Source organism: Oncorhynchus nerka, linkage group LG27 (assembly GCF_034236695.1).
Source record: "Oncorhynchus nerka isolate Pitt River linkage group LG27, Oner_Uvic_2.0, whole genome shotgun sequence".
Taxonomy (NCBI): domain Eukaryota; kingdom Metazoa; phylum Chordata; class Actinopteri; order Salmoniformes; family Salmonidae; genus Oncorhynchus; species Oncorhynchus nerka.
In genome coordinates, this window is record NC_088422.1 from 83,305,797 (window position 1) to 83,331,977 (window position 26,181).

General features: G+C 50.4%; 1 protein-coding gene across 1 annotated transcript in view; it reads left to right on the forward strand.

The window, feature by feature from the left end:
• Positions 1-26,181, forward strand: part of myo5aa (myosin VAa) — an 86,838-nt gene that overhangs the window by 49,001 nt on the left and 11,656 nt on the right. Inside the window, exons 23-30 of the mRNA XM_065012085.1 lie at positions 10,121-10,269; positions 11,909-12,022; positions 12,285-12,419; positions 12,523-12,579; positions 12,862-13,089; positions 13,617-13,717; positions 14,176-14,232; positions 18,797-18,995. Of these exons, the coding sequence (XP_064868157.1) occupies positions 10,121-10,269; positions 11,909-12,022; positions 12,285-12,419; positions 12,523-12,579; positions 12,862-13,089; positions 13,617-13,717; positions 14,176-14,232; positions 18,797-18,995 (1,040 nt within the window). The remainder of the gene's footprint in view (positions 1-10,120; positions 10,270-11,908; positions 12,023-12,284; positions 12,420-12,522; positions 12,580-12,861; positions 13,090-13,616; positions 13,718-14,175; positions 14,233-18,796; positions 18,996-26,181) is intronic.

Below are 26,181 nucleotides of genomic sequence, written 5' to 3' on the forward strand. Positions count from 1 at the left end.
CCCCATCTCCTCTACCTCCCCCTTTCCCTTCTTCTCTCTGTGTTCTCTCCTCCCCATCTCCTCCACCTCCCCCTTTCCCTTCTTCTCTCTGTGTTCTCTCCTCCACCTCCCCCTTTCCCTTCTTCTCTCTGTGTTCTCTCCTCCACCTCCCCTTTCCCTTCTTCTCTCTGTGTTCTCTCCTCCACCTCCCCCTTTCCCTTCTTCTCTCTGTGTTATCTCCTCCACCTCCCCCTTTCCTTCTTCTCTCTGTGTTCTCTCCTCCCCATCTCCTCCACCTCCCCCTTTCCCTTCTTCTCTCTGTGTTCTCTCCTCCCCCCATCTCCTCTACCTCCCTTTCCCTTCTTCTCTCTGTGTTCTCTCCTCCCCATCTCCTCCACCTCCCCCTTTCCCTTCTTCTCTCTGTGTTATCTCCTCCCCATCTCCTCTACCTCCCCCTTTCCCTTCTTCTCTCTGTGTTCTCTCCTCCCCATCTCCTCCACCTCCCCTTTCCCTTCTTCTCTCTGTGTTCTCTCCTCCCCATCTCCTCCACCTCCCCCTTTCCCTTCTTCTCTCTGTGTTCTCTCCTCCCCATCTCCTCTACCTCCCCCTTTCCCTTCTTCTCTCTGTGTTATCTCCTCCCCATCTCCTCTACCTCCCCCTTTCCCTTCTTCTCTCTGTGTTATCTCCTCCACCTCCCCTTTCCCTTCTTCTCTCTGTGTTCTCTCACCCCATCTCCCTACCTTTCCCTTCTTCTCTCTGTGTTCTCTCCTCCCCATCTCCTCCACCTCCCCCTTTCCCTTCTTCTCTCTGTGTTATCTCCTCCACCTCCCCTTTCCTTCTTCTCTCTGTGTTCTCTCCTCCCCATCTCCTCCACCTCCCCCTTTCCCTTCTTCTCTCTGTGCTCTCTCCTCCCCATCTCCTCCACCTCCCCCTTTCCCTTCTTCTCTCTGTGTTCTCTCCTCCCCATCTCCTCCACCTCCCCCTTTCCCTTCTTCTCTCTGTGTTCTCTCCTCCCCATCTCCTCCACCTCCCCCTTTCCCTTCTTCTCTCTGTGTTCTCTCCTCCCCATCTCCTCCACCTCCCCTTTCCCTTCTTCTCTCTGTGTTCTCTCCTCCCCATCTCCTCCACCTCCCCCTTTCCCTTCTTCTCTCTGTGTTCTCTCCTCCCCATCTCCTCCACCTCCCCTTTCCCTTCTTCTCTCTGTGTTCTCTCCTCCCCATCTCCTCCACCTCCCCTTTCCCTTCTTCTCTCTGTGTTCTCTCCTCCCCATCTCATCTACCTCCCCTTTCCCTTCTTCTCTCTGTGCTCTCTCCTCCCCATCTCCTCCACCTCCCCCTTTCCCTTCTTCTCTCTGTGTTCTCTCCTCCCCATCTCCTCTACCTCCCCCTTTCCCTTCTTCTCTCTGTGCTCTCTCCTCCCCATCTCCTCCACCTCCCCTTTCCCTTCTTCTCTCTGTGTTCTCTCCTCCCCATCTCCTCCACCTCCCCCTTTCCCTTCTTCTCTCTGTGTTCTCTCCTCCCCATCTCCTCCACCTCCCCCTTTCCCTTCTTCTCTCTGTGTTCTCTCCTCCCCATCTCCTCCACCTCCCCCTTTCCCTTCTTCTCTCTGTGTTCTCTCCTCCCCATCTCCTCCACCTCCCCCTTTCCCTTCTTCTCTCTGTGTTATCTCCTCCCCATCTCCTCCACCTCCCCCTTTCCTTCTTCTCTCTGTGTTCTCTCCTCCCCATCTCCTCTACCTCCCCCTTTCCCTTCTTCTCTCTGTGTTCTCTCCTCCCCATCTCCTCCACCTCCCCTTTCCCTTCTTCTCTCTGTGCTCTCTCCTCCCCATCTCCTCCACCTCCCCCTTTCCCTTCTTCTCTCTGTGTTCTCTCCTCCCCATCTCCTCCACCTCCCCCTTTCCCTTCTTCTCTCTGTGTTCTCTCCTCCCCATCTCCTCCACCTCCCCCTTTCCCTTCTTCTCTCTGTGCTCTCTCCTCCCCATCTCCTCCACCTCCCCCTTTCCCTTCTTCTCTCTGTGTTCTCTCCTCCCCATCTCCTCCACCTCCCCCTTTCCCTTCTTTTCTCTGTGTTCTCTCCTCCCCATCTCCTCCACCTCCCCCTTTCCCTTCTTTTCTCTGTGTTCTCTCCTCCCCATCTCCTCTACCTCCCCCTTTCCCTTCTTCTCTCTGTGTTCTCTCCTCCCCATCTCCTCCACCTCCCCCTTTCCCTTCTTCTCTCTGTGTTCTCTCCTCCCCATCTCCTCCACCTCCCCTTTCCCTTCTTCTCTCTGTGCTCTCTCCTCCCCATCTCATCTACCTCCCCCTTTCCCTTCTTCTCTCTGTGCTCTCTCCTCCCCATCTCCTCCACCTCCCCCTTTCCTTCTTCTCTCTGTGTTCTCTCCTCCCCATCTCCTCCACCTCCCCCTTTCCCTTCTTCTCTCTGTGTTCTCTCCTCCCCCATCTCCTCCACCTCCCCTTTCCCTTCTTCTCTCTGTGTTCTCTCCTCCCCATCTCCTCTACCTCCCCCTTTCCCTTCTTCTCTCTGTGTTCTCTCCTCCCCATCTCCTCCACCTCCCCCTTTCCCTTCTTCTCTCTGTGTTCTCTCCTCCCCATCTCCTCCACCTCCCCCTTTCCCTTCTTCTCTCTGTGTTCTCTCCTCCCCATCTCCTCCACCTCCCCTTTCCTTCTTCTCTCTGTGTTCTCTCCTCCCCATCTCCTCCACCTCCCCTTTCCCTTCTTCTCTCTGTGTTCTCTCCTCCCCATCTCCTCCACCTCCCCTTTCCTTCTTCTCTCTGTGTTCTCTCCTCCCCATCTCCTCTACCTCCCCTTTCCCTTCTTCTCTCTGTGCTCTCTCCTCCCCATCTCCTCTACCTCCCCTTTCCCTTCTTCTCTCTGTGTTCTCTCCTCCCCATCTCCTCTACCTCCCCTTTCCCTTCTTCTCTCTGTGTTCTCTCCTCCCCATCTCCTCTACCTCCCCCTTTCCCTTCTTCTCTCTGTGTTATCTCCTCCCCATCTCCTCTACCTCCCCCTTTCCCTTCTTCTCTCTGTGTTATCTCCTCCCCATCTCCTCTACCTCCCCTTTCCCTTCTTCTCTCTGTGTTATCTCCTCCCCATCTCCTCTACCTCCCCTTTCCCTTCTTCTCTCTGTGCTCTCTCCTCCCCATCTCCTCCACCTCCCCCTTTCCCTTCTTCTCTCTGTGTTCTCTCCTCCCCATCTCCTCCACCTCCCCTTTCCCTTCTTCTCTCTGTGTTCTCTCCTCCACCTCCCCTTTCCTTCTTCTCTCTGTGTTCTCTCCTCCACCTCCCCCTTTCCTTCTTCTCTCTGTGTTCTCTCCTCCACCTCCCCCTTTCCCTTCTTCTCTCTGTGTTATCTCCTCCACCTCCCCTTTCCCTTCTTCTCTCTGTGTTCTCTCCTCCCCATCTCCTCCACCTCCCCTTTCCCTTCTTCTCTCTGTGTTCTCTCCTCCCCATCTCCTCTACCTCCCCCTTTCCCTTCTTCTCTCTGTGTTCTCTCTCTCCCCATCTCCTCCACCTCCCCCTTTCCCTTCTTCTCTCTGTGTTATCTCCTCCCCATCTCCTCTACCTCCCCTTTCCTTCTTCTCTCTGTGTTCTCTCCTCCCCATCTCCTCCACCTCCCCTTTCCCTTCTTCTCTCTGTGTTCTCTCCTCCCCATCTCCTCCACCTCCCCCTTTCCCTTCTTCTCTCTGTGTTCTCTCCTCCCCATCTCCTCTACCTCCCCTTTCCCTTCTTCTCTCTGTGTTATCTCCTCCCCATCTCCTCTACCTCCCCCTTTCCCTTCTTCTCTCTGTGTTATCTCCTCCACCTCCCCCTTTCCCTTCTTCTCTCTGTGTTCTCTCCTCCCCATCTCCTCTACCTCCCCTTTCCCTTCTTCTCTCTGTGTTCTCTCCTCCCCATCTCCTCCACCTCCCCCTTTCCCTTCTTCTCTCTGTGTTATCTCCTCCACCTCCCCCCTTCCCTTCTTCTCTCTGTGTTCTCTCCTCCCCATCTCCTCCACCTCCCCTTTCCCTTCTTCTCTCTGTGCTCTCTCCTCCCCATCTCCTCCACCTCCCCCTTTCCCTTCTTCTCTCTGTGTTCTCTCCTCCCCATCTCCTCCACCTCCCCCTTTCCCTTCTTCTCTCTGTGTTCTCTCCTCCCCATCTCCTCCACCTCCCCCTTTCCCTTCTTCTCTCTGTGTTCTCTCCTCCCCATCTCCTCCACCTCCCCTTTCCCTTCTTCTCTCTGTGTTCTCTCCTCCCCATCTCCTCCACCTCCCCCTTTCCCTTCTTCTCTCTGTGTTCTCTCCTCCCCATCTCCTCCACCTCCCCTTTCCCTTCTTCTCTCTGTGCTCTCTCCTCCCCATCTCCTCCACCTCCCCCTTTCCCTTCTTCTCTCTGTGTTCTCTCCTCCCCATCTCATCTACCTCCCCCTTTCCCTTCTTCTCTCTGTGCTCTCTCCTCCCCATCTCCTCCACCTCCCCTTTCCTTCTTCTCTCTGTGTTCTCTCCTCCCCATCTCCTCCACCTCCCCCTTTCCCTTCTTCTCTCTGTGCTCTCTCCTCCCCATCTCCTCCACCTCCCCCTTTCCCTTCTTCTCTCTGTGTTCTCTCCTCCCCATCTCCTCCACCTCCCCCTTTCCCTTCTTCTCTCTGTGTTCTCTCCTCCCCATCTCCTCCACCTCCCCCTTTCCCTTCTTCTCTCTGTGTTCTCTCCTCCCCATCTCCTCCACCTCCCCCTTTCCCTTCTTCTCTCTGTGTTCTCTCCTCCCCATCTCCTCCACCTCCCCTTTCCCTTCTTCTCTCTGTGTTATCTCCTCCCCATCTCCTCCACCTCCCCCTTTCCCTTCTTCTCTCTGTGTTCTCTCCTCCCCATCTCCTCTACCTCCCCCTTTCCCTTCTTCTCTCTGTGTTCTCTCCTCCCCATCTCCTCCACCTCCCCCTTTCCCTTCTTCTCTCTGTGCTCTCTCCTCCCCATCTCCTCCACCTCCCCCTTTCCCTTCTTCTCTCTGTGTTCTCTCCTCCCCATCTCCTCCACCTCCCCCTTTCCCTTCTTCTCTCTGTGCTCTCTCTCCCCATCTCCTCCACCTCCCCTTTCCTTCTTCTCTCTGTGTTCTCTCCTCCCCATCTCCTCCACCTCCCCTTTCCCTTCTTTTCTCTGTGTTCTCTCCTCCCCATCTCCTCCACCTCCCCCTTTCCTTCTTTTCTCTGTGTTCTCTCCTCCCCATCTCCTCTACCTCCCCCTTTCCCTTCTTCTCTCTGTGTTCTCTCCTCCCCATCTCCTCCACCTCCCCCTTTCCCTTCTTCTCTCTGTGTTCTCTCCCTCCCCATCTCCTCCACCTCCCCTTTCCTTCTTCTCTCTGTGCTCTCTCCTCCCCATCTCATCTACCTCCCCCTTTCCCTTCTTCTCTCTGTGCTCTCTCCTCCCCATCTCCTCCACCTCCCCCTTTCCCTTCTTCTCTCTGTGTTCTCTCCTCCCCATCTCCTCCACCTCCCCCCTTTCCCTTCTTCTCTCTGTGTTCTCTCCTCCCCATCTCCTCCACCTCCCCCTTTCCCTTCTTCTCTCTGTGTTCTCTCCTCCCCATCTCCTCTACCTCCCCCTTTCCCTTCTTCTCTCTGTGTTCTCTCCTCCCCATCTCCTCCACCTCCCCCTTTCCCTTCTTCTCTCTGTGTTCTCTCCTCCCCCATCTCCTCCACCTCCCCCCTTTCCTTCTTCTCTCTGTGTTCTCTCCTCCCCATCTCTCCACCTCCCCCTTTCCTTCTTCTCTCTGTGTTCTCTCCTCCCCATCTCCTCCACCTCCCCTTTCCCTTCTTCTCTCTGTGTTCTCTCCTCCCCATCTCCTCCACCTCCCCCTTTCCCTTCTTCTCTCTGTGTTCTCTCCTCCCCATCTCCTCTACCTCCCCTTTCCCTTCTTCTCTCTGTGCTCTCTCCTCCCCATCTCCTCTACCTCCCCCTTTCCCTTCTTCTCTCTGTGTTCTCTCCTCCCCATCTCCTCTACCTCCCCCTTTCCCTTCTTCTCTCTGTGTTCTCTCCTCCCCATCTCCTCTACCTCCCCCTTTCCCTTCTTCTCTCTGTGTTATCTCCTCCCCATCTCCTCTACCTCCCCTTTCCCTTCTTCTCTCTGTGTTATCTCCTCCCCATCTCCTCTACCTCCCCCTTTCCCTTCTTCTCTCTGTGTTATCTCCTCCCCATCTCCTCTACCTCCCCCTTTCCTTCTTCTCTCTGTGCTCTCTCCTCCCCATCTCCTCCACCTCCCCCTTTCCCTTCTTCTCTCTGTGTTCTCTCCTCCCCATCTCCTCCACCTCCCCCTTTCCTTCTTCTCTCTGTGTTCTCTCCTCCACCTCCCCCTTTCCCTTCTTCTCTCTGTGTTCTCTCCTCCACCTCCCCTTTCCTTCTTCTCTCTGTGTTCTCTCCTCCACCTCCCCCTTTCCCTTCTTCTCTCTGTGTTATCTCCTCCACCTCCCCCTTTCCCTTCTTCTCTCTGTGTTCTCTCCTCCCCATCTCCTCCACCTCCCCCTTTCCCTTCTTCTCTCTGTGTTCTCTCCTCCCCATCTCCTCTACCTCCCCCTTTCCCTTCTTCTCTCTGTGTTCTCTCCTCCCCATCTCCTCCACCTCCCCCTTTCCCTTCTTCTCTCTGTGTTATCTCCTCCCCATCTCCTCTACCTCCCCTTTCCCTTCTTCTCTCTGTGTTCTCTCCTCCCATCTCCTCCACCTCCCCCTTTCCCTTCTTCTCTCTGTGTTCTCTCCTCCCCATCTCCTCCACCTCCCCTTTCCCTTCTTCTCTCTGTGTTCTCTCCTCCCCATCTCCTCTACCTCCCCCTTTTCCCTTCTTCTCTCTGTCCCCTCCCCATCTCCTCTACCTCCCCCTTTCCCTTCTTCTCTCTGTGTTATCTCCTCCACCTCCCCCTTTCCTTCTTCTCTCTGTGTTCTCTCCTCCCCATCTCCTCTACCTCCCCCTTTCCCTTCTTCTCTCTGTGTTCTCTCCTCCCCATCTCCTCCACCTCCCCTTTCCCTTCTTCTCTCTGTGTTATCTCCTCCACCTCCCCCTTTCCCTTCTTCTCTCTGTGTTCTCTCCTCCCCATCTCCTCCACCTCCCCTTTCCCTTCTTCTCTCTGTGCTCTCTCCTCCCCATCTCCTCCACCTCCCCCTTTCCCTTCTTCTCTCTGTGTTCTCTCCTCCCCATCTCCTCCACCTCCCCCTTTCCCTTCTTCTCTCTGTGTTCTCTCCTCCCCATCTCCTCCACCTCCCCCTTTCCCTTCTTCTCTGTGTTCTCTCCTCCCCATCTCCTCCACCTCCCCCTTTCCCTTCTTCTCTCTGTGTTCTCTCCTCCCCATCTCCTCCACCTCCCCTTTCCCTTCTTCTCTCTGTGTTCTCTCCTCCCCATCTCCTCCACCTCCCCCTTTCCCTTCTTCTCTCTGTGTTCTCTCCTCCCCATCTCCTCCACCTCCCCCCCTTCTTCTCTCTGTGTTCTCTCCTCCCCATCTCATCTACCTCCCCTTTCCTTCTTCTCTCTGTGCTCTCTCCTCCCCATCTCCTCCACCTCCCCCTTTCCCTTCTTCTCCCTGTGTTCTCTCCTCCCCATCTCCTCTACCTCCCCCTTTCCCTTCTTCTCTCTGTGCTCTCTCCTCCCCATCTCCTCCACCTCCCCCTTTCCCTTCTTCTCTCTGTGTTCTCTCCTCCCCATCTCCTCCACCTCCCCTTTCCCTTCTTCTCTCTGTGTTCTCTCCTCCCCATCTCCTCCACCTCCCCCTTTCCCTTCTTCTCTCTGTGTTCTCTCCTCCCCATCTCCTCCACCTCCCCCTTTCCCTTCTTCTCTCTGTGTTCTCTCCTCCCCATCTCCTCCACCTCCCCCTTTCCTTCTTCTCTCTGTGTTATCTCCTCCCCATCTCCTCCACCTCCCCCTTTCCCTTCTTCTCTCTGTGTTCTCTCCTCCCCATCTCCTCTACCTCCCCCTTTCCCTTCTTCTCTCTGTGTTCTCTCCTCCCCATCTCCTCCACCTCCCCTTTCCCTTCTTCTCTCTGTGCTCTCTCCTCCCCATCTCCTCCACCTCCCCCTTTCCCTTCTTCTCTCTGTGTTCTCTCCTCCCCATCTCCTCCACCTCCCCTTTCCCTTCTTCTCTCTGTGCTCTCTCCTCCCCATCTCCTCCACCTCCCCTTTCCCTTCTTCTCTCTGTGTTCTCTCCTCCCCATCTCCTCCACCTCCCCCTTTCCCTTCTTCTCTCTGTGTTCTCTCCTCCCCATCTCCTCCACCTCCCCCTTTCCCTTCTTCTCTCTGTGCTCTCTCCTCCCCATCTCCTCCACCTCCCCTTTCCTTCTTTTCTCTGTGTTCTCTCCTCCCCATCTCCTCCACCTCCCCCTTTCCCTTCTTTTCTCTGTGTTCTCTCCTCCCCATCTCCTCTACCTCCCCCTTTCCCTTCTTCTCTCTGTGTTCTCTCTCCCCATCTCCTCCACCTCCCCCTTTCCCTTCTTCTCTCTGTGTTCTCTCCTCCCCATCTCCTCCACCTCCCCCTTTCCCTTCTTCTCTCTGTGCTCTCTCCTCCCCATCTCCTCTACCTCCCCCTTTCCTTCTTCTCTCTGTGCTCTCTCCTCCCCATCTCCTCCACCTCCCCCTTTCCCTTCTTCTCTCTGTGTTCTCTCCTCCCCATCTCCTCCACCTCCCCCTTTCCCTTCTTCTCTCTGTGTTCTCTCCTCCCCATCTCCTCCACCTCCCCCTTTCCCTTCTTCTCTCTGTGTTCTCTCCTCCCCATCTCCTCTACCTCCCCTTTTCCCTTCTTCTCTCTGTGTTCTCTCCTCCCCATCTCCTCCACCTCCCCCTTTCCCTTCTTCTCTCTGTGTTCTCTCCTCCCCATCTCCTCCACCTCCCCCTTTCCCTTCTTCTCTCTGTGTTCTCTCCTCCCCATCTCATCTACCTCCCCCTTTCCCTTCTTCTCTCTGTGCTCTCTCCTCCCCATCTCCTCCCCTTTCCCTTCTTCTCTCTGTGTTCTCTCCTCCCCATCTCCTCCACCTCCCCCTTTCCCTTCTTCTCTCTGTGTTCTCTCCTCCCCATCTCCTCCACCTCCCCCTTTCCTTCTTCTCTCTGTGTTCTCTCCTCCCCATCTCCTCTACCTCCCCTTTCCCTTCTTCTCTCTGTGTTCTCTCCTCCCCATCTCCTCCACCTCCCCTTTCCCTTCTTCTCTCTGTGTTCTCTCCTCCCCATCTCCTCCACCTCCCCCTTTCCCTTCTTCTCTGTGTTCTCTCCTCCCCATCTCCTCCACCTCCCCTTTCCCTTCTTCTCTCTGTGTTCTCTCCTCCCCATCTCATCTACCTCCCCCTTTCCCTTCTTCTCTCTGTGCTCTCTCCTCCCCATCTCCTCCCCCTTTCCCTTCTTCTCTCTGTGTTCTCTCCTCCCCATCTCCTCCACCTCCCCTTTCCCTTCTTCTCTCTGTGTTCTCTCCTCCCCATCTCCTCCACCTCCCCTTTCCCTTCTTCTCTCTGTGTTCTCTCCTCCCCATCTCCTCCACCTCCCCCTTTCCCTTCTTCTCTCTGTGTTCTCTCCTCCCCATCTCCTCCACCTCCCCCTTTCCCTTCTTCTCTCTGTGTTCTCTCCTCCCCATCTCCTCCACCTCCCCCTTTCCCTTCTTCTCTCTGTGTTCTCTCCTCCCCATCTCCTCCACCTCCCCCTTTCCCTTCTTCTCTCTGTGTTCTCTCCTCCCCATCTCCTCCACCTCCCCCTTTCCCTTCTTCTCTCTGTGTTCTCTCCTCCCCATCTCCTCCACCTCCCCCTTTCCCTTCTTCTCTCTGTGTTCTCTCCTCCCCATCTCCTCCACCTCCCCCTTTCCCTTCTTCTCTCTGTGTTCTCTCCTCCCCATCTCCTCCACCTCCCCCTTTCCCTTCTTCTCTCTGTGTTCTCTCCTCCCCATCTCCTCTACCTCCCCCTTTCCCTTCTTCTCTCTGTGTTCTCTCCTCCCCATCTCCTCCACCTCCCCCTTTCCCTTCTTCTCTCTGTGCTCTCTCCTCCCCATCTCCTCCACCTCCCCCTTTCCCTTCTTCTCTCTGTGTTCTCTCCTCCCCATCTCATCTACCTCCCCCTTTCCCTTCTTCTCTCTGTGCTCTCTCCTCCCCATCTCCTCCCCCTTTCCCTTCTTCTCTCTGTGCTCTCTCCTCCCCATCTCCTCCACCTCCTCCCCCTTTCAGAGAAAATGACTCGTGCATTAGCGGAGGAGACTCAGCAGTTGGAGAGCGATCTGAACGAGGAGAGGTCTCGCTACCAGAACCTCCTAACAGAACACCTGAGACTGGAGGAACGCTACGACGACCTCAAGGAAGAAATCACTCTCTCTGTGGTAGGAGGCTAACGCATAGCATGTCAACATTTTCACACTCACAAACATTGGACCAAACCAGACCACACACACTCACAAACACTGGACTGAACCAGACCACTCACAAACACTGGACCGAAACAGATCACACACACTCACAAACACTGGACCCGAACCATACCACACACAATCACAAACACTGGACCGAACCATACCACACACACTCACAAACACTGGACCGAACCATACCACACACACTCACAAACACTGGACCGAACCATACCACACACACTCACAAACACTGGACCGAACCATACCACACACACTCACAAACACTGGACCGAACCAGACCACACACACTCACAAACACTGGACCGAACCAGACCACCCACACTCACAAACACTGGACCGAACCAGACCACACACACTCACAAACACTGGACCGAACCAGACCACCCACACTCACAAACACTGGACCGAACCAGACCACCCACACTCACAAACACTGGACCGAACCAGACCACCCACACTCACAAACACTGGACCGAACCAGACCACCCACACTCACAAACACTGGACCGAACCAGACCACACACACTCACAAACACTGGACCGAACCAGACCACACACACTCACAAACACTGGACCGAACCAGACCACCCACACTCACAAACACTGGACCGAACCAGACCACACACACTCACAAACACTGGACCGAACCAGACCACACACACTCACAAACACTGGACCGAACCAGACCACACACACTCACAAACACTGGACCGAACCAGACCACACACACTCACAAACACTGGACCGAACCAGACCACACACACTCACAAACACTGGACCGAACCAGACCACACACACTCACAAACACTGGACCGAACCAGACCACACACACTCACAAACACTGGACCGAACCAGACCACACACACTCACAAACACTGGACCGAACCAGACTACACACACTCACAAACACTGGACCGAACCAGACCACACACACTCACAAACACTGGACCGAACCAGACCACACACACTCACAAACACTGGACCGAACCAGACTACACACACTCACAAACACTGGACCGAACCAGACCACACACACTCACAAACACTGGACCGAACCAGACTACACACACTCACAAACACTGGACCGAACCAGACCACACACACTCACAAACACTGGACCGAACCAGACCACACACACTCACAAACACTGGACCGAACCAGACCACACACACTCACAAACACTGGACCGAACCAGACTACACACACTCACAAACACTGGACCGAACCAGACCACACACACTCACAAACACTGGACCGAACCAGACCACACACACTCACAAACACTGGACCGAACCAGACTACACACACTCACAAACACTGGACCGAACCAGACCACACACACTCACAAACACTGGACCGAACCAGACTACACACACTCACAAACACTGGACCGAACCAGACCACACACACTCACAAACACTGGACCGAACCAGACCACACACACTCACAAACACTGGACCGAACCAGACCACACACACTTACACACACGCCACACTGCCCCACCATACTAAATGCACACACATCAAACAAACACACTGCACTACACCACAAACACACACTAAAGTCCCCTTGCCCCTCCTTTCTCCAGAGCGTGCCCAAGCCCGGCCACAGGAGAACAGACTCCACCCACAGCAGCAACGGATCAGAGTGCACCTACAACTCAGAGTTCGCCGAATCAGAAGAAAGTTCCCGACATGGAGAAGTGAGTGGGACGGGACTTAGACAGAAACTTCCTCTCACCATTAGAAAATGTTACAAAAAACTTGTATGTTGCTTCAACCTGTTCTGTAGTTATTTTAACAGTTATTACAACTACACCCCTGCAGAATTGGTCGTCATTCAGTGAAACACTTTCTGTAATGTTTTAGTATTGACAGCTAATGTCTTTAATGCCCATGACGATGCCCCAAAGCTCCGCCTGTCAGTGTCATTTCTGTCTCTGACATCACTTCCTGTTGTGACAGGATGTGACCCGGGGCATGGACACGTCTCTGACTCTGAAGCTGCAGAAGCGCGTAACCGAGCTGGAGCAGGAGAAATCCTCTCTCCGCAACGAGCTAGAAAACAAGGAGGAGCAGTTCCAGCGGGCTAGAGTCAGGGTACAACCACAGTACTACACAATATTACTACAATACTATGCTGTATTACTGTATTACAACCACAGTCTTACTTACTTTACTGTCGGACCTCTCTGTCTGTCAGGATGATGAGGAGCATAAGAAATCACGTGGAGCAGAACTGGAGTACGAGTCTCTCAAGGTATTGTATAGATATCCAATCTACTCATATCTACGGTAGTGGGTAGGGGATAGGACTTAGGTGGGCAACAGCTTGTGGCTCAAGGGCCCCGGGGGGCCGCCAGTTGCCCATCACGGGGCTAGGGGTTGATTTGGGACTGGATTTGTCTGGGTGAGTGTGTTGTATACATAGATGGTTAGAGATCTCTAGATGGATATAACCCATTTTAGCATTGACATTGCCGTCTCTATGGGTGTGTATTAACACTGCCTGCCGGCGCCGGCATCCATCTTTAATCCACAGCGCCAGGAGCTGGATTCCGAGAACAAGAAGTTGAAGCACGACTTGACCGCCATGAGGCAGAGCCTGCTGGGTAATGCAGGCGCTGGGGCAGGGGCACCAGGAAGTCCACCCTACAAAGTTCTCATGGACCAACTGAACTCCTCGTGCGAGGAGCTGGAGGTGCGGAAAGAGGAGGTGCTGATTCTACGATCTCAACTGGTCTCACAGAAGGAGGCCATGCAGCACAAGGTAGGATACATGGAGGGACCCACACACACACACACACACACACACACACACACACACACACACACACGGACATGTGCAAACACACACATGCACACTGACCCATGCACAGACACGCATATATGCACAGTCTGGCAGATATAGATATATACACACACGTGAAACCTTTTCATGTCTGTCCACTGCACTATCAATGCTTCAAACACTCCAGTCTCTTCTCACCTTCTCTCTCCTCTCTTCTCTCTCCTGCCATGCCTTCCTAAAGGATGAGAAGGTACTAGAACTCTGCTGACTGCATGCTCTGGGAATGACTAGCTTAAACACATACACACGTGCCACTGATTTATTTGCATGTAACACCACCATATGTATGGTCTTTAGATTCACAATACTGGATGGGTCAAGATTCACGTGGAATAATAGTGTCTTCTCTCTGTTCTCTGCCTGATGCTCTGTTGTGTCTTCTCTACATGTGAATGTGGTTATTTTCCTTTTTCTCTCATCCCCCTCCATGTCATCCCTCTCTCCAGGAGACGATGACGGAGCCAGTGCACTATGCAGAGGATGTCCATAAGATGAAGGACTCTGGTGCAATCACTCAGGCTTATCTAGGACTCAAAGATACCAACAGGTACAACTCTCTTTCTCTCTCTCTTTTTCACTTTCACTTTCCCTCCCCATCCCTCTATCTCCTTCTCTCTGTATCTCCTCAATCTCTCTCGCTTTCTCTCTCTCCCCTTCTCTTCGCTTTCTCTCTCCTTCTCGCTTTCCCTCTCCTTCTCGCTTTCTCTCTCCTCGCTTTCTCTCTCCCTTTCTCTCTTTCACTTTCTCTTTTGCTTTCCTTCCCCCTCTATCTCCTTCTCTTTCTCTCTCCCCTTCTTTCACTTTCCCTCCCCCCTATCTCCTTCTGTATGTCACCCCCTTCCCTCTCCCCTTTCCCTTCCTCCCCCCAGAGTTCCACAGAGGACTCACTACAGTACAAGCTCCCCACCAGTATGTCTGATGTACTCCATGAGTACACTCAGTGTGTGTGAGATCTGTGTGTGTTTGAGAACTGTGTGTGTGAACTCCTCTCTCTGTTGTGCGCAGATCTCCCAGGTTCTTGCGTAAACCACTAGAAGCCAATGAGCTCCTAAATCGGCTCAGGTAACCAATCAGATGTGTCCTTTGCATCGTGAGGCGGAGCATGCGTGGCCACGCTGACCAATGGGGATTGAGCGAGACTGAGCGGAGGCTTTTTATTGGATAGGATAATATAGTTGATGATGGCTGGCTGATATTGAATCTATAATAATGATATATTATGTAGGTGATAAAAGTAGATTTGCTTCAGTAGCAATGGGTCTGCTTGTTTTGCACGCCGGGCGATGCCTAACCTGTACTGTACTATAAGTGGTGAAGGCGGCGTAAACTGCCTGCTAATTGGTATGATGATGACGCTAAGCTAGGTTAGCCTGCGTAATATTCGAACTAGCATGGTAATTAAGCTAAACTAGGTTATTCGAACTAGCATGGTAATTAAGCTAAGCTAGGTTAGCCTACATAGTATTGGTAATCTAACTAGCATGTTGAAGCTAAACTAGGTTAGCCTCCGTATGGGTTGAAGGTTAGTCATGAATGATGCACAGACTCTTAATTACTAATCAGCTCCTATGAAATGTCTTCTGCATGGAACCAAACGTGCATCTTTACCAACCGCGTGCTTCCCTGTGTTATGTTTTGTTAGTTCCATCATGTTGCTACCACCCTGTGTGTTACGTTGCGTTAAGAATCCTTGTCATTTCACATTTGGATCATTTTGCTTGTTCTCTACCAGGGGTTGGAACCAAAATTATTTCCAATTGTTTTGTTCTGACTAGAACCATATTTTTTTTTTCGACCAGCAAAAAAAAAGTTCTGAACCGGTTCGAACCCCCAAAAAAGCAAAGATTAATATAATTCCTTTCTGTTCCTTTATTAACCTCTGAAATGGACTTTTTTTAAAACATTTAGCTGGACATTAAGTTACTTCACCAATCAGTGAGGATATAGCAGCTTGCTATGGAGCGGGCAAGCTGTTTACATGCATTGGACAGACGAATGTAGGGTGTTGGATGAGACTGACATTTTCTGGGTGGGGAGAGAGCGAGAGAGGGTGGAGGAGGGTTGGCCTGAAACAGTGGGCATCTTGTTGTTATGACATGCATCATCTGAATTAGGCCCACAGAATTATACCTTCGGAAGAGCGGCTTTTATGAAGGAACTTTGAATGTCTTTGAACTTCAGAAAGTTGTATTAACGCTGGACCAGCTAGCTGGTATGTGCAGAGCGGCACGAGAATTAACTTAAAAACACCTTTTACCTTTTTGTAGTTAGTAAATCCAATGTGAAATGTGATAACTATAGTATCCTTAATTAGCATTGAAAAGGTTCATCCATTCTTCTCTGATTGTAAATCTCTCTCCCTAATTTCTGAATCAGACTTGTAACGTCAGTAGGCTACTAGACTATGCTTCAGAGGGGAAGGAGCAGGTAGCCTAGACACGCGCACACTGGAACACTTTTCTGTCAGGTGGACACTGGAACACTTTTCTTAGTGACAGAGTGTGAGGGCTTTGCATATGCACTTTGTTACGCTTTTTGTGGGACTGAAAAACAATGCATGGAAAATAAAATAATGTTCTTAACCGGTTCCATGCTTTTAAAATAATGGTTCTGTTCCAGAACAGTATAGATCACTTTTGTTCTGATTCTGTTCCTTGAAAAATGTATATTTTCCAGTTGTCGGTTCTGTTCTCTGAACTGGTTCCAACCCTTGTTCTAAACTGACATAGATTCAGAATATTAAGCACAACAAGCTGACACACACATAGCATGAGACTGCACCACCCCACCTCCCCTAAGTCCACCACCACCCCATCTCCTCTAGTCCACCACCACGCCACCTCCTCTAGTCCACCACCACCCACCTCCTCTAGTCCACCACCACCCCACCTCCTCTAGTCCACCACCACCCCACCTCCTCTAGTCCACCACCACCCCACCTCCTCTAGTCCACAATCATCCCTCCTCCTCTAGTCCACCATCACCCCACCTCCTCTAGTCCACCACCACCCCATCTCCTCTAGTCCACCATCACCCTACCTCCTCTAGTCCACCACCACCCCACCTCCTTTAGTCCACCATCATCCCTACTCCTCTAGTCCACCATCATCCCTCCTCCTCTAGTCCACCATCACCCCACCTCCTCTAGTCCACCACCACCCCACCTCCTCTAGTCCACCACCACCCCTCATCCTCTAGTCCACCATCATCCCTCCTCCTCTAGTCCACCATCATCCCTCCTCCTCTAGTCCACCATCACCCCACCTCCTCTAGTCCACCACCACCCCACCTCCTCTAGTCCACCACCACCCCTCATCCTCTAGTCCACCATCATCCCTCCTCCTCTAGTCCACCATCACCCCACCTCCTCTAGTCCACCATCACCCCACCTCCTCTAGTCCACCACCACCCCACCTCCTCTAGTCCACCACCACCCCTCATCCTCTAGTCCACCATCATCCCTCCTCCTCTAGTCCACCATCATCCCTCCTCCTCTAGTCCACCATCATCCCTCCTCCTCTAGTCCACCATCATCTCTCCTCCTCTAGTCCACCATCATCCCTCCTCCTCTAGTCCACCACCATCCCTCATCCTCTAGTCCACCATCATCCCTCATCCTCTAGTCCACCATCATCCCTCCTCCTCTAGTCCACCATCATCCCTCCTCCTCTAGTCCACCATCATCCCTCCTCCTCTAGTCCACCACCATCCCTCCTCCTCTAGTCCACCACCATCCCTCGTCCTCTAGTCCACCATCATCCCTCGTCCTCTAGTCCACCATCATCCCTCGTCCTCTAGTCCACCATCATCCCTCGTCCTCTAGTCCACCATCATCCCTCGTCCTCTAGTCCACCATCATCCCTCGTCCTCTAGTCCACCATCATCCCTCCTCCTCTAGTCCACCATCATCCCTCGTCCTCTAGTCCACCATCATCCCTCGTCCTCTAGTCCACCATCATCCCTCGTCCTCTAGTCCACCATCATCCCTCGTCCTCTAGTCCACCATCATCCCTCGTCCTCTAGTCCACCATCATCCCTCGTCCTCTAGTCCACCATCATCCCTCCTCCTCTAGTCCACCATCATCCCTCATCCTCTAGTCCACCATCATCCCTCATCCTCTAGTCCACCATCATCCCTCCTCCTCTAGTCCACCATCATCCCTCATCCTCTTGTCCACCATCATCCCTCCTCCTCTAGTCCACCATCATCCCTCCTCCTCTAGTCCACCATCATCCCTCATCCTCTAGTCCACCACCATCCCTCAACCTCTAGTCCACCATCATCCCTCCTCCTCTAGTCCACCATCATCCCTCCTCCTCTAGTCCACCATCATCCCTCATCCTCTAGTCCACCATCATCCCTCATCCTCTAGTCCACCAGCATCCCTCCTCCTCTAGTCCACCATCATCCCTCATCCTCTAGTCCATCAGCATCCCTCCTCCTCTAGTCCACCATCATCCCTCCTCCTCTAGTCCACCAGCATCCCTCCTCCTCTAGTCCACCATCATCCCTCCTTCTCTAGTCCACCATCATCCCTCCTCCTCTAGTCCACCAGCATCCCTCCTCCTCTAGTCCACCATCATCCCTCATCCTCTAGTCCACCAGCATCCCTCCTCCTCTAGTCCACCATCATCCCTCCTCCTCTAGTCCACCATCATCCCTCCTCCTCTAGTCCACCAGCATCCCTCCTCCTCTAGTCCACCATCATCCCTCATCCTCTAGTCCACCAGCATCCCTCCTCCTCTAGTCCACCATCATCCCTCCTCCTCTAGTCCACCAGCATCCCTCCTCCTCTAGTCCACCAGCATCCCTCCTCCTCTAGTCCACCAGCATCCCTCCTCCTCTAGTCCACCAGGATCCCTCCTCCTCTAGTCCACCAGCATCCCTCCTCCTCTAGTCCACCATCATCCCTCCTCCTCTAGTCCACCATCATCCCTCCTCCTCTAGTCCACCAGCATCCCTCCTCCTCTAGTCCACCATCATCCCTCCTCCTCTAGTCCACCATCATCCCTCATCCTCTAGTCCACCATCATCCCTCATCCTCTAGTCCACCAGCATCCCTCATCCTCTAGTCCACCAGCATCCCTCCTCCTCTAGTCCACCATCATCCCTCCTCCTCTAGTCCACCAGCATCCCTCCTCCTCTAGTCCACCATCATCCCTCATCCTCTAGTCCACCATCATCCCTCCTCCTCTAGTCCACCATCATCCCTCATCCTCTAGTCCACCATCATCCCTCATCCTCTAGTCCACCATCATCCCTCCTCCTCTAGTCCACCATCATCCCTCATCCTCTAGTCCACCAGCATCCCTCCTCCTCTAGTCCACCATCATCCCTCATCCTCTAGTCCACCATCATCCCTCCGTCAGATCCCCCACTGCTGACTTCCATAGGCTGAATGAGATGGGGGGCTGTGGCTGGTATATGAAGGGTTAGAGGAGACCAACAGGTTAACCGTGTGTGTGTGCGTGCGTGCGTGCGTGCGTGCGTGTGTGTGGACCAGGCGTGGTATGAGGCTGTTTGCTCTTGCTCCCTCCATCCCATATTTTCTCCTTCTTGCTTTCCCAACCTCCTATAGTAGTTGAAGAATGATTCTAATCTTCTCTCTCCATCCCCTCCTCTCAGACTGTTGGAGGGCCAGATGCAGCAGCAGCGGCGTAGCTATGACAACGAGGTGGAGGTGTTGCGAGGGGAGTTACAGAGTGTTAAAGAGGAGAATAACCGTCAACAACAGCTGCTGGCCCAGAACCTGCAGCTCCCACCAGAGGCACGCATAGAGGCTAGTCTACAGCATGAGATCACACGACTCACCAACGAAAACCTGGTACGTTACACACTTACACACACACATAGTATACGCACACATGTAGTATACACACACACATACACTGAGTGTACAAAACATTAAGGACACCTGCTCTTTCCATGACATAGACTGACCAGGTGAAAGCTAATATCCCTTATTGATGTCACTTGTTAAATCCACTTCAATCAGTATAGATGAAGGGGAGGAGACAGGTTAAAGAAGGATTTAAACAATCAAGACATGGATTGTGTGTGTGTGCCATTCAGAGGGTGAATGGGTGAGACAAAATATTCAAGTGCCTTTGAACAAGGTATGGTAGTTTGTACCCGGCGCACCGGTTTGTGTCAAGGACTGCAACGCTGCTGGGTTTTTCACACACCATTTCCCGTGTGTATCAAGAATGGTCCACCACCCGGGGGAGCACGTGATGCCGCGGAGCTGAGCAGACGTTGACAAACCCAGCTCTTCAAAGTTATTCTATTTTTACCTAAATAACAACGTTGAAACAATATTCTCACATCGGCTGATAAATTGTCAAGTACTTACCTTCCCAAAGAGCCATGGACCTCCGACCGAGAGGCAAGAAGGACGACCAAAACGTTGTTGATTCCCAAGATTACGATAACGCTAAAGCTAGCAAGATTAGCATTAGCCCTCATAACTCAGACGACAGTTCCAGACTGTTGCTCTCAGCAGCCTCTTGCGAGCCTGCCGACATGCTGGCTACTCAACTCCGGGAAATTCAGCATGGTAACAGAGGTCTTTCTCTGAAAATTGATAAGAAATCGGCTGAACTCCATTCTTCCATTGACGACCTGAAATCCTCCATGAATAATCTCCTTTTGAGAACGACTGAGGCAGAGTTGCGCATTAGCACAGTTGAAGATACCATCGCTAGACATGACCAGGTCTTGATACAACTGCAAAAGGACAATGCCTACCTCAAAAACAAGGTAGATCAGATGGAGAACCAGAGTAGACGTAGTAATATCCGTGTGGTGGGATTTAAAGAGGACAGCGAGGGCCGTGACCCGGTCCGTTTCTTCACTCAATGGATCCCGGAGGTCCTAGACATAATCAACTTCACCAAGCCGCTGGAAATCGAACGCGCCCACAGAACATCAGCGCCGAAACCCCGGCCACATGAGCCCCCACGAGCCGTCCTGATCAGGTTCCTCCGTTTCCAAGACAGAGAGAAGATACTGCAACTCGCAAGAGCCAAAGGGGACATCACCATCGATGGAAAGAGGGTCAGCCTTTTCCCAGATATGAGCGCGGATCTCGTCAGACGCCGCAAGCAGTTCAGACCTGCCGCCAAAGCACTGAAGGAGAAGAACATCACCGGCTACCTCATCCACCCTGCGCGGATGAAAGTTCAGTACAAAGGCCGAAGCCATCTCTTCAACACACCGGGGGAAGTGCACACTTTTCTCAAAGAACTGAACAACGTCTGAGCCAGGACGGTCTCTCTGGGGGATAAGATGCAACGTCTGAGCCAGGACGGTCTCTCTGGGGGATAAGATGCAACGTCTGAGCCAGGACGGTCTCTATGGGGGATAAGATGCAACGTCTGAGCCAGGACGGTCTCTCTGGGGGATAAGATGCAACGTCTGAGCCAGGACGGTCTCTCTGGGGGATAAGATGCAACGTCTGAGCCAGGACGGTCTCTCTGGGGGATAAGATGCAACGTCTGAGCCAGGACGGTCTCTCTGGGGGATAAGATGCAACGTCTGAGCCAGGACGGTCTCTCTGGGGGATAAGATGCAACGTCTGAGCCAGGACGGTCTCTCTGGGGGATAAAATGCAGTTTGTTTGTTTTCTCTTATCCGGATTGAACTGCTGGTATCTCCCGGTCACTATAATTGATTTGTACATTTTCAACTAACCGTATCTTCCCGGGGTGAGTTCTATTACATTTACAGGAGAGTATATTTAGGTTTAGTCCATATCTACTGGGCGAAGCAATAAGTGGGTTTAGGTCCACTGCTTTCCCCCTCATTTATGTTAATCTTTCGTAAAGAGACTCAAGCAGCCCTTACCGTGGGCAGTACATATTCAGCCATAAATATCTATTCACAACGTTTGTTTTCAATTTAGAGAGCTCGCAGGTTTTAGTTTACGCCAAGGTTTAGCTAGTAAGAGCAAGATGGAAAGCGAGCAGCAACGTATCTCTACAAGTGTGTTCATGTTTGATTGTTGGGATTGTTGTTTTAGTCTGACAATCGGGGTGGGTGGGATTTTTATTATTTTTTTCTTCCTTTTTTCTATGTTTATTGTTTCCTTCCTAAAGAGACACACAGGTCACTTTTGTGCTCAAACAAAAGTTGAAACATTTCCTAATTATCTGCATATGATAGATTTCTATTCAGTTACATATTTGAAACCCAACCTATGCTTAATCCACTAAAATATGTCACATTCAACGTAAAAGGTCTTAACAGCCCGATTAAAAGGAAAAGAGTCTATACATACCTTAAGAAATTAAAGGCTGACATTGTGTTTTTACAAGAAACACATCTTACAGCCGGTGAACACAAGAAATTGAAGAGGGAATGGGTAGGACAAGTTTTTGCATCCTCTTTTAACTCCAAAGCAAGAGGAACTGCAATTTTGATAAGTAGACACATCCCCTTCTGCGTCAACAACACCATCTCTGATCCCTCTGGCAGGTTTGTTTTGGTGCAGGGGCATATGTTTTCAGAGTCTTGGACCCTATTGAATATTTATGCTCCTAACTTCGATGACCATATGTTTATTCAGAATGTCTTCCTTCAGGTTGCTCAAGCACCACCAGGATGGCTACTGGTTGGAGGAGATTTAAATTGTTGCTTAGATACAGTTCTTGATATGTCTTCTGATAAACCCTCACTTCTTACCAAAGCCAGCAAGCTCACCATGTCATTCATGAAAGATCTCAATTTACTAGACATCTGGAGACAGTTGCACCCACAGGATAGGGACTACTCTTTTTATTCACACCCACACAAGACACACACACGCATAGATAACTTTTTACTTTCCACACAACTGTTTCATAGAGTGTTAGATGTCGAGTATCTCCCCAGATTGCTTAGTGACCATTCTCCTCTGGTATTATCAATCTCCATTCCTACCAAGGTAAATAGAGCATATAGATGGAGACTAAATTCTACACTCCTAAAGCAACCTGAATTTTGTGCATTCATCAAAGAGCAGATCAATACAAACAAACCCTCTGCTCCTGACAGCTTCATTCTTTGGGACACATTGAAGGCCTATCTGAGGGGACAGATTATTTCCTATACTAAAGGGCTGAAGAAAAAACACGGTGCGGAACTGAGTGCCCTTGAATCTGAAATCTCTGAGCTAGAGTAAACCTACCAAAGAGGCCCGACTAAAGATCTATACATGCTTTTGGTAAATAAAAAACTTAAATATAATATTCTGAACTCATATCAAGCTGAGAGGGCCATCACTAAATCAAAACAGCGTTATTATGAGCTTGGAGAGAAAGCTCACAAAGTATTGGCATGGCAACTGAAAGCAGAGGAAAGTAAGAGGACAATTAATGCCATAGAAACTCTTACTAAAGAGATATCTTTCCACCCTACTGAAATTAATAATACTTTTAAGAAATACTATGAAGACCTCTACACTTCCCAATCAAGCGATGATCTATCAGATCGACTCCTTTCTCTCCTCTCTCAACCTCCCATGCCTGTCAGGGGAAAACAGTGAGCGCCTGAGTGAACACTTCTCAGTTCCTGAATTGTTGGAGGCCATTAAATCCTTACCTTCTAATAAATCTCCTGGGGAGGATGGCTTCCCTCCAGAGTTCTATAAAGAATTTAGGGAGCTGTTGGTCCCCTACCTTATGGAGGTACTTAAAAAAGCCAGAGAAGACAACTGCTTTCCAGAGTCTTTCTCTCAAACAGTGATTACTGTAATCCACAAGAAAGTGAAAAACCCGCTAAAGTGAGCCTCCTATAGACCAATCTCTCTCCTTAACACAGATTGTAAACTGGTCACCAAGATGCTATCTAAGAGACTGGAGTCATGTCTTCCCCTGTTGGTCAACCCAGATCAGACTGGCTTCATAATTAATAGATTGTCCTCCAATAATCTCAGAAGGTTCTCTGATATAATTCACCTTGCTAACAAAAACAAAATACCTAGTGTCGCAGTCTCCCTCGACGCTGAAAAGGCCTTTGATAGGGTTGAATGGACATACCTCTTTCTTGGAACAGTTCGGTTTAGGTACTGTGTTTGTAAATTTGATCAAATCACTCTACAAATCTCCTAAAGCTAGGATTGCTACCAATGGGATTACTTCCTCCTCTTTCCCTCTTTATAGGGGGAACAGACAAGGTTGCCCAATTAGCCCCCACCTCTTTGCCTTCGACATCGAACCGTTGGCTGGGGCTATTAGAATGTGCCCTGACATACATGGCTTTGAGGTGGGCCCCCATACCCATAAATTATCACTCTTTGCGGACGACCTTATCTTATTTCTAACAAACCCAGAACACTCCCTCTCTCACTTGCAGATCCTACTACAGTGTTATAGTTCTTTCTCTGGATATAAGGTCAATTTTGATAAAAGCGAAATCTTACCGTTGTCTGTCTTTGACCATCATACCATCAAGCACAAGTTTCCTTTTAGATGGTCGCCTATGGGCTTCACATATTTGGGCATAATGGTGGATGGTAATCTGAACAACCTCTATAAACTCAATCTGGCCAGTTTGTTGCAAAAGGTGGAGGTTGACCTTTGTAAATGGATGGACTTACCTCTCACTCTACTGGGTAGAATCAATGTAATTAAAATGAATGTCCTGCCCAGGTTTCTATATCTGTTTCAATCTCTCCCTATCCCTGTTCCCGCAGCATTTTTTTCCTCTCTCGACAAGCTGACCAGACGGTTTATCTGGCACGGCAAAACCCCTAGGGTTGGCCTGGATAAACTGACCCTTGATTACAGTCAAGGGGGCTTAAACCTCCCCAATTTTAGAATGTACTACTGGGCTTCACAGTTTAGGTTTCTGGCTCAGAGGTTTGACAATGGTCCCTCTCCCTCATGGTTGAACATTGAAAAGCTTGAGGTAAATGATGACACTGGGGCAGATTTGTTTTACAAATGGGACAGAAAATTTATAAAAACCATCACAGACAACCCTTTAATCATACATTCTGTCCTGGCATGGTGCAAACTGCATGAGCTGTTCGGACGAGGGGGATTCCTTTCCCCTAAAACCCCTTTATGGAACAATAGATTGATCCCTATGTTTTTCCAGAATAGTAACTTTAGACCATGCTCTGATAAGGGGATCACTCTTCTGGAACATTGTTACGAGGAGGGAGTTCTTATGTCTTTTGATCAGCTGAAACAGAAATACCACTTGCCTAACAGGGACTTCTTTAGCTACCTACAACTACGAAACTTTATTAGGGTGACTCTCAAGGGACAATGGAACCTACCTAAGATGTCACCTATTGAACAACTCTGCCACGCAGACCAACCACTGTTCAAGACCATTTCCCGTGTTTACAATGCTCTTATGTCAGGACTAACACTGCCTGGGCTAGATAAACCCCGACTTAGATGGGAGAAAGATCTGGGTATTGATCTTGATGAGGATATATGGAGTGACCTATGCAGGGATGGTGTTACATCCACATTGAACTCCAGATACAGACTGATCCAGTTTAATTTTCTCCATCAGCTCTATATCACCCCATCTAGACTGCACAAGTTCAACCCAGATATCTCCTCCCTATGTTTTAGATCAGATGAAGGAACATTCCTCCATTCCACTTGGCAGGGGGTATGCGATACCATATTCTCAATTCACGGGGTTGCATTCCCTTTAGACCCGGAGGTCTGTCTACTGGGTAACTTTACTAACACCAATCTTAGGCAAAGCCATATCATAAAGCTAACAGAAATATTGCTAGCGATTGCCAAGAAATGTATTGCCCTGAAATGGAAATTGGATTCCTCCCTGCCAGTTGCAATGTGGCTTTCGGAAGTTAATAGTTGTATCCCTTTGGAGAAAATCACTTACTGCTTGAAGAATAAGTTAAAGACATTTTACAGAATTTGGCAACCTTTTATTGACTATATGGAGAATCTCCCCCCACATCTCATTGATTGAATCTATATATAATCCAACCTTTTATTGACTATATGGAGAATCTCCCCCCACATCTCATTGATTGAATCTATATATAATCCAACCTTTTATTGACTATATGGAGAATCTCCCCCCACATCTCATTGATTGAATCTATATATAATCCAACCTTTTATTGACTATATGGAGAATCTCCCCCCACATCTCATTGATTGAATCTATATATAATCCAACCTTTTATTGACTATATGGAGAATCTCCCCCCACATCTCATTGATTGAATCTATATATAATCCTCACATAATGTTTCACACGTAATGTATAATATGTAGCCTACGGCAGGTGATCCAATGTCTCGTAATGTATAATATGTAGCCTACGGCAGGTGATCCAATGTCTCGTAATGTATAATATGTAGCCTACGGCAGGTGATCCAATGTCTCGTCATTTTTTTTTTTTTTTTGGTATGTTTGTTTATATAATTATAATTATTATTTATTTTTGTTACGCTCGTCTGTTACTGTCACTTTGTCCTATCGTTGTCTAATATCTTTTCACTTTTGTTTTGAATGTTCTTAATTGGAAAATGCAAAAATAAAATATATATATATTTTTTTAAAGAATGGTCCACCACCCAAAGGACATGCAGCTAACTTGACACAACTGTGGGAAGCATTGGAGTCGACATGGGCCACCATCCCAGTGGAACGCTTTCGACACCTAACAAATTATGTCTGTTCTGAGGGGAAAGGGGGGGGGGGGGGGTGTGCAACTCAATGTTAGGAAGGTGTCCTTAATGTTTTGTACACCCAGTGTATACACACGCTTACAAACATGCAAATGTGTACACACATGCAGTCACACACACATGCACACACACATTTTAAAACACAAATTGTAATACTTTTACGAAATGATTTAAGCATTCAAAAGGTCATAGATGAATGAAAAAACACACACATACTCAGACCAGATCACTGGCCCCACCAAGACAACCTGCTGCCATCAACCAGCACTTCCCTTATTGGTCGGTAGTGGTACTGTGATAGTTGCTGTTTTACTGAGGGGGCGTGTGTGTCCTGTGAGAACAC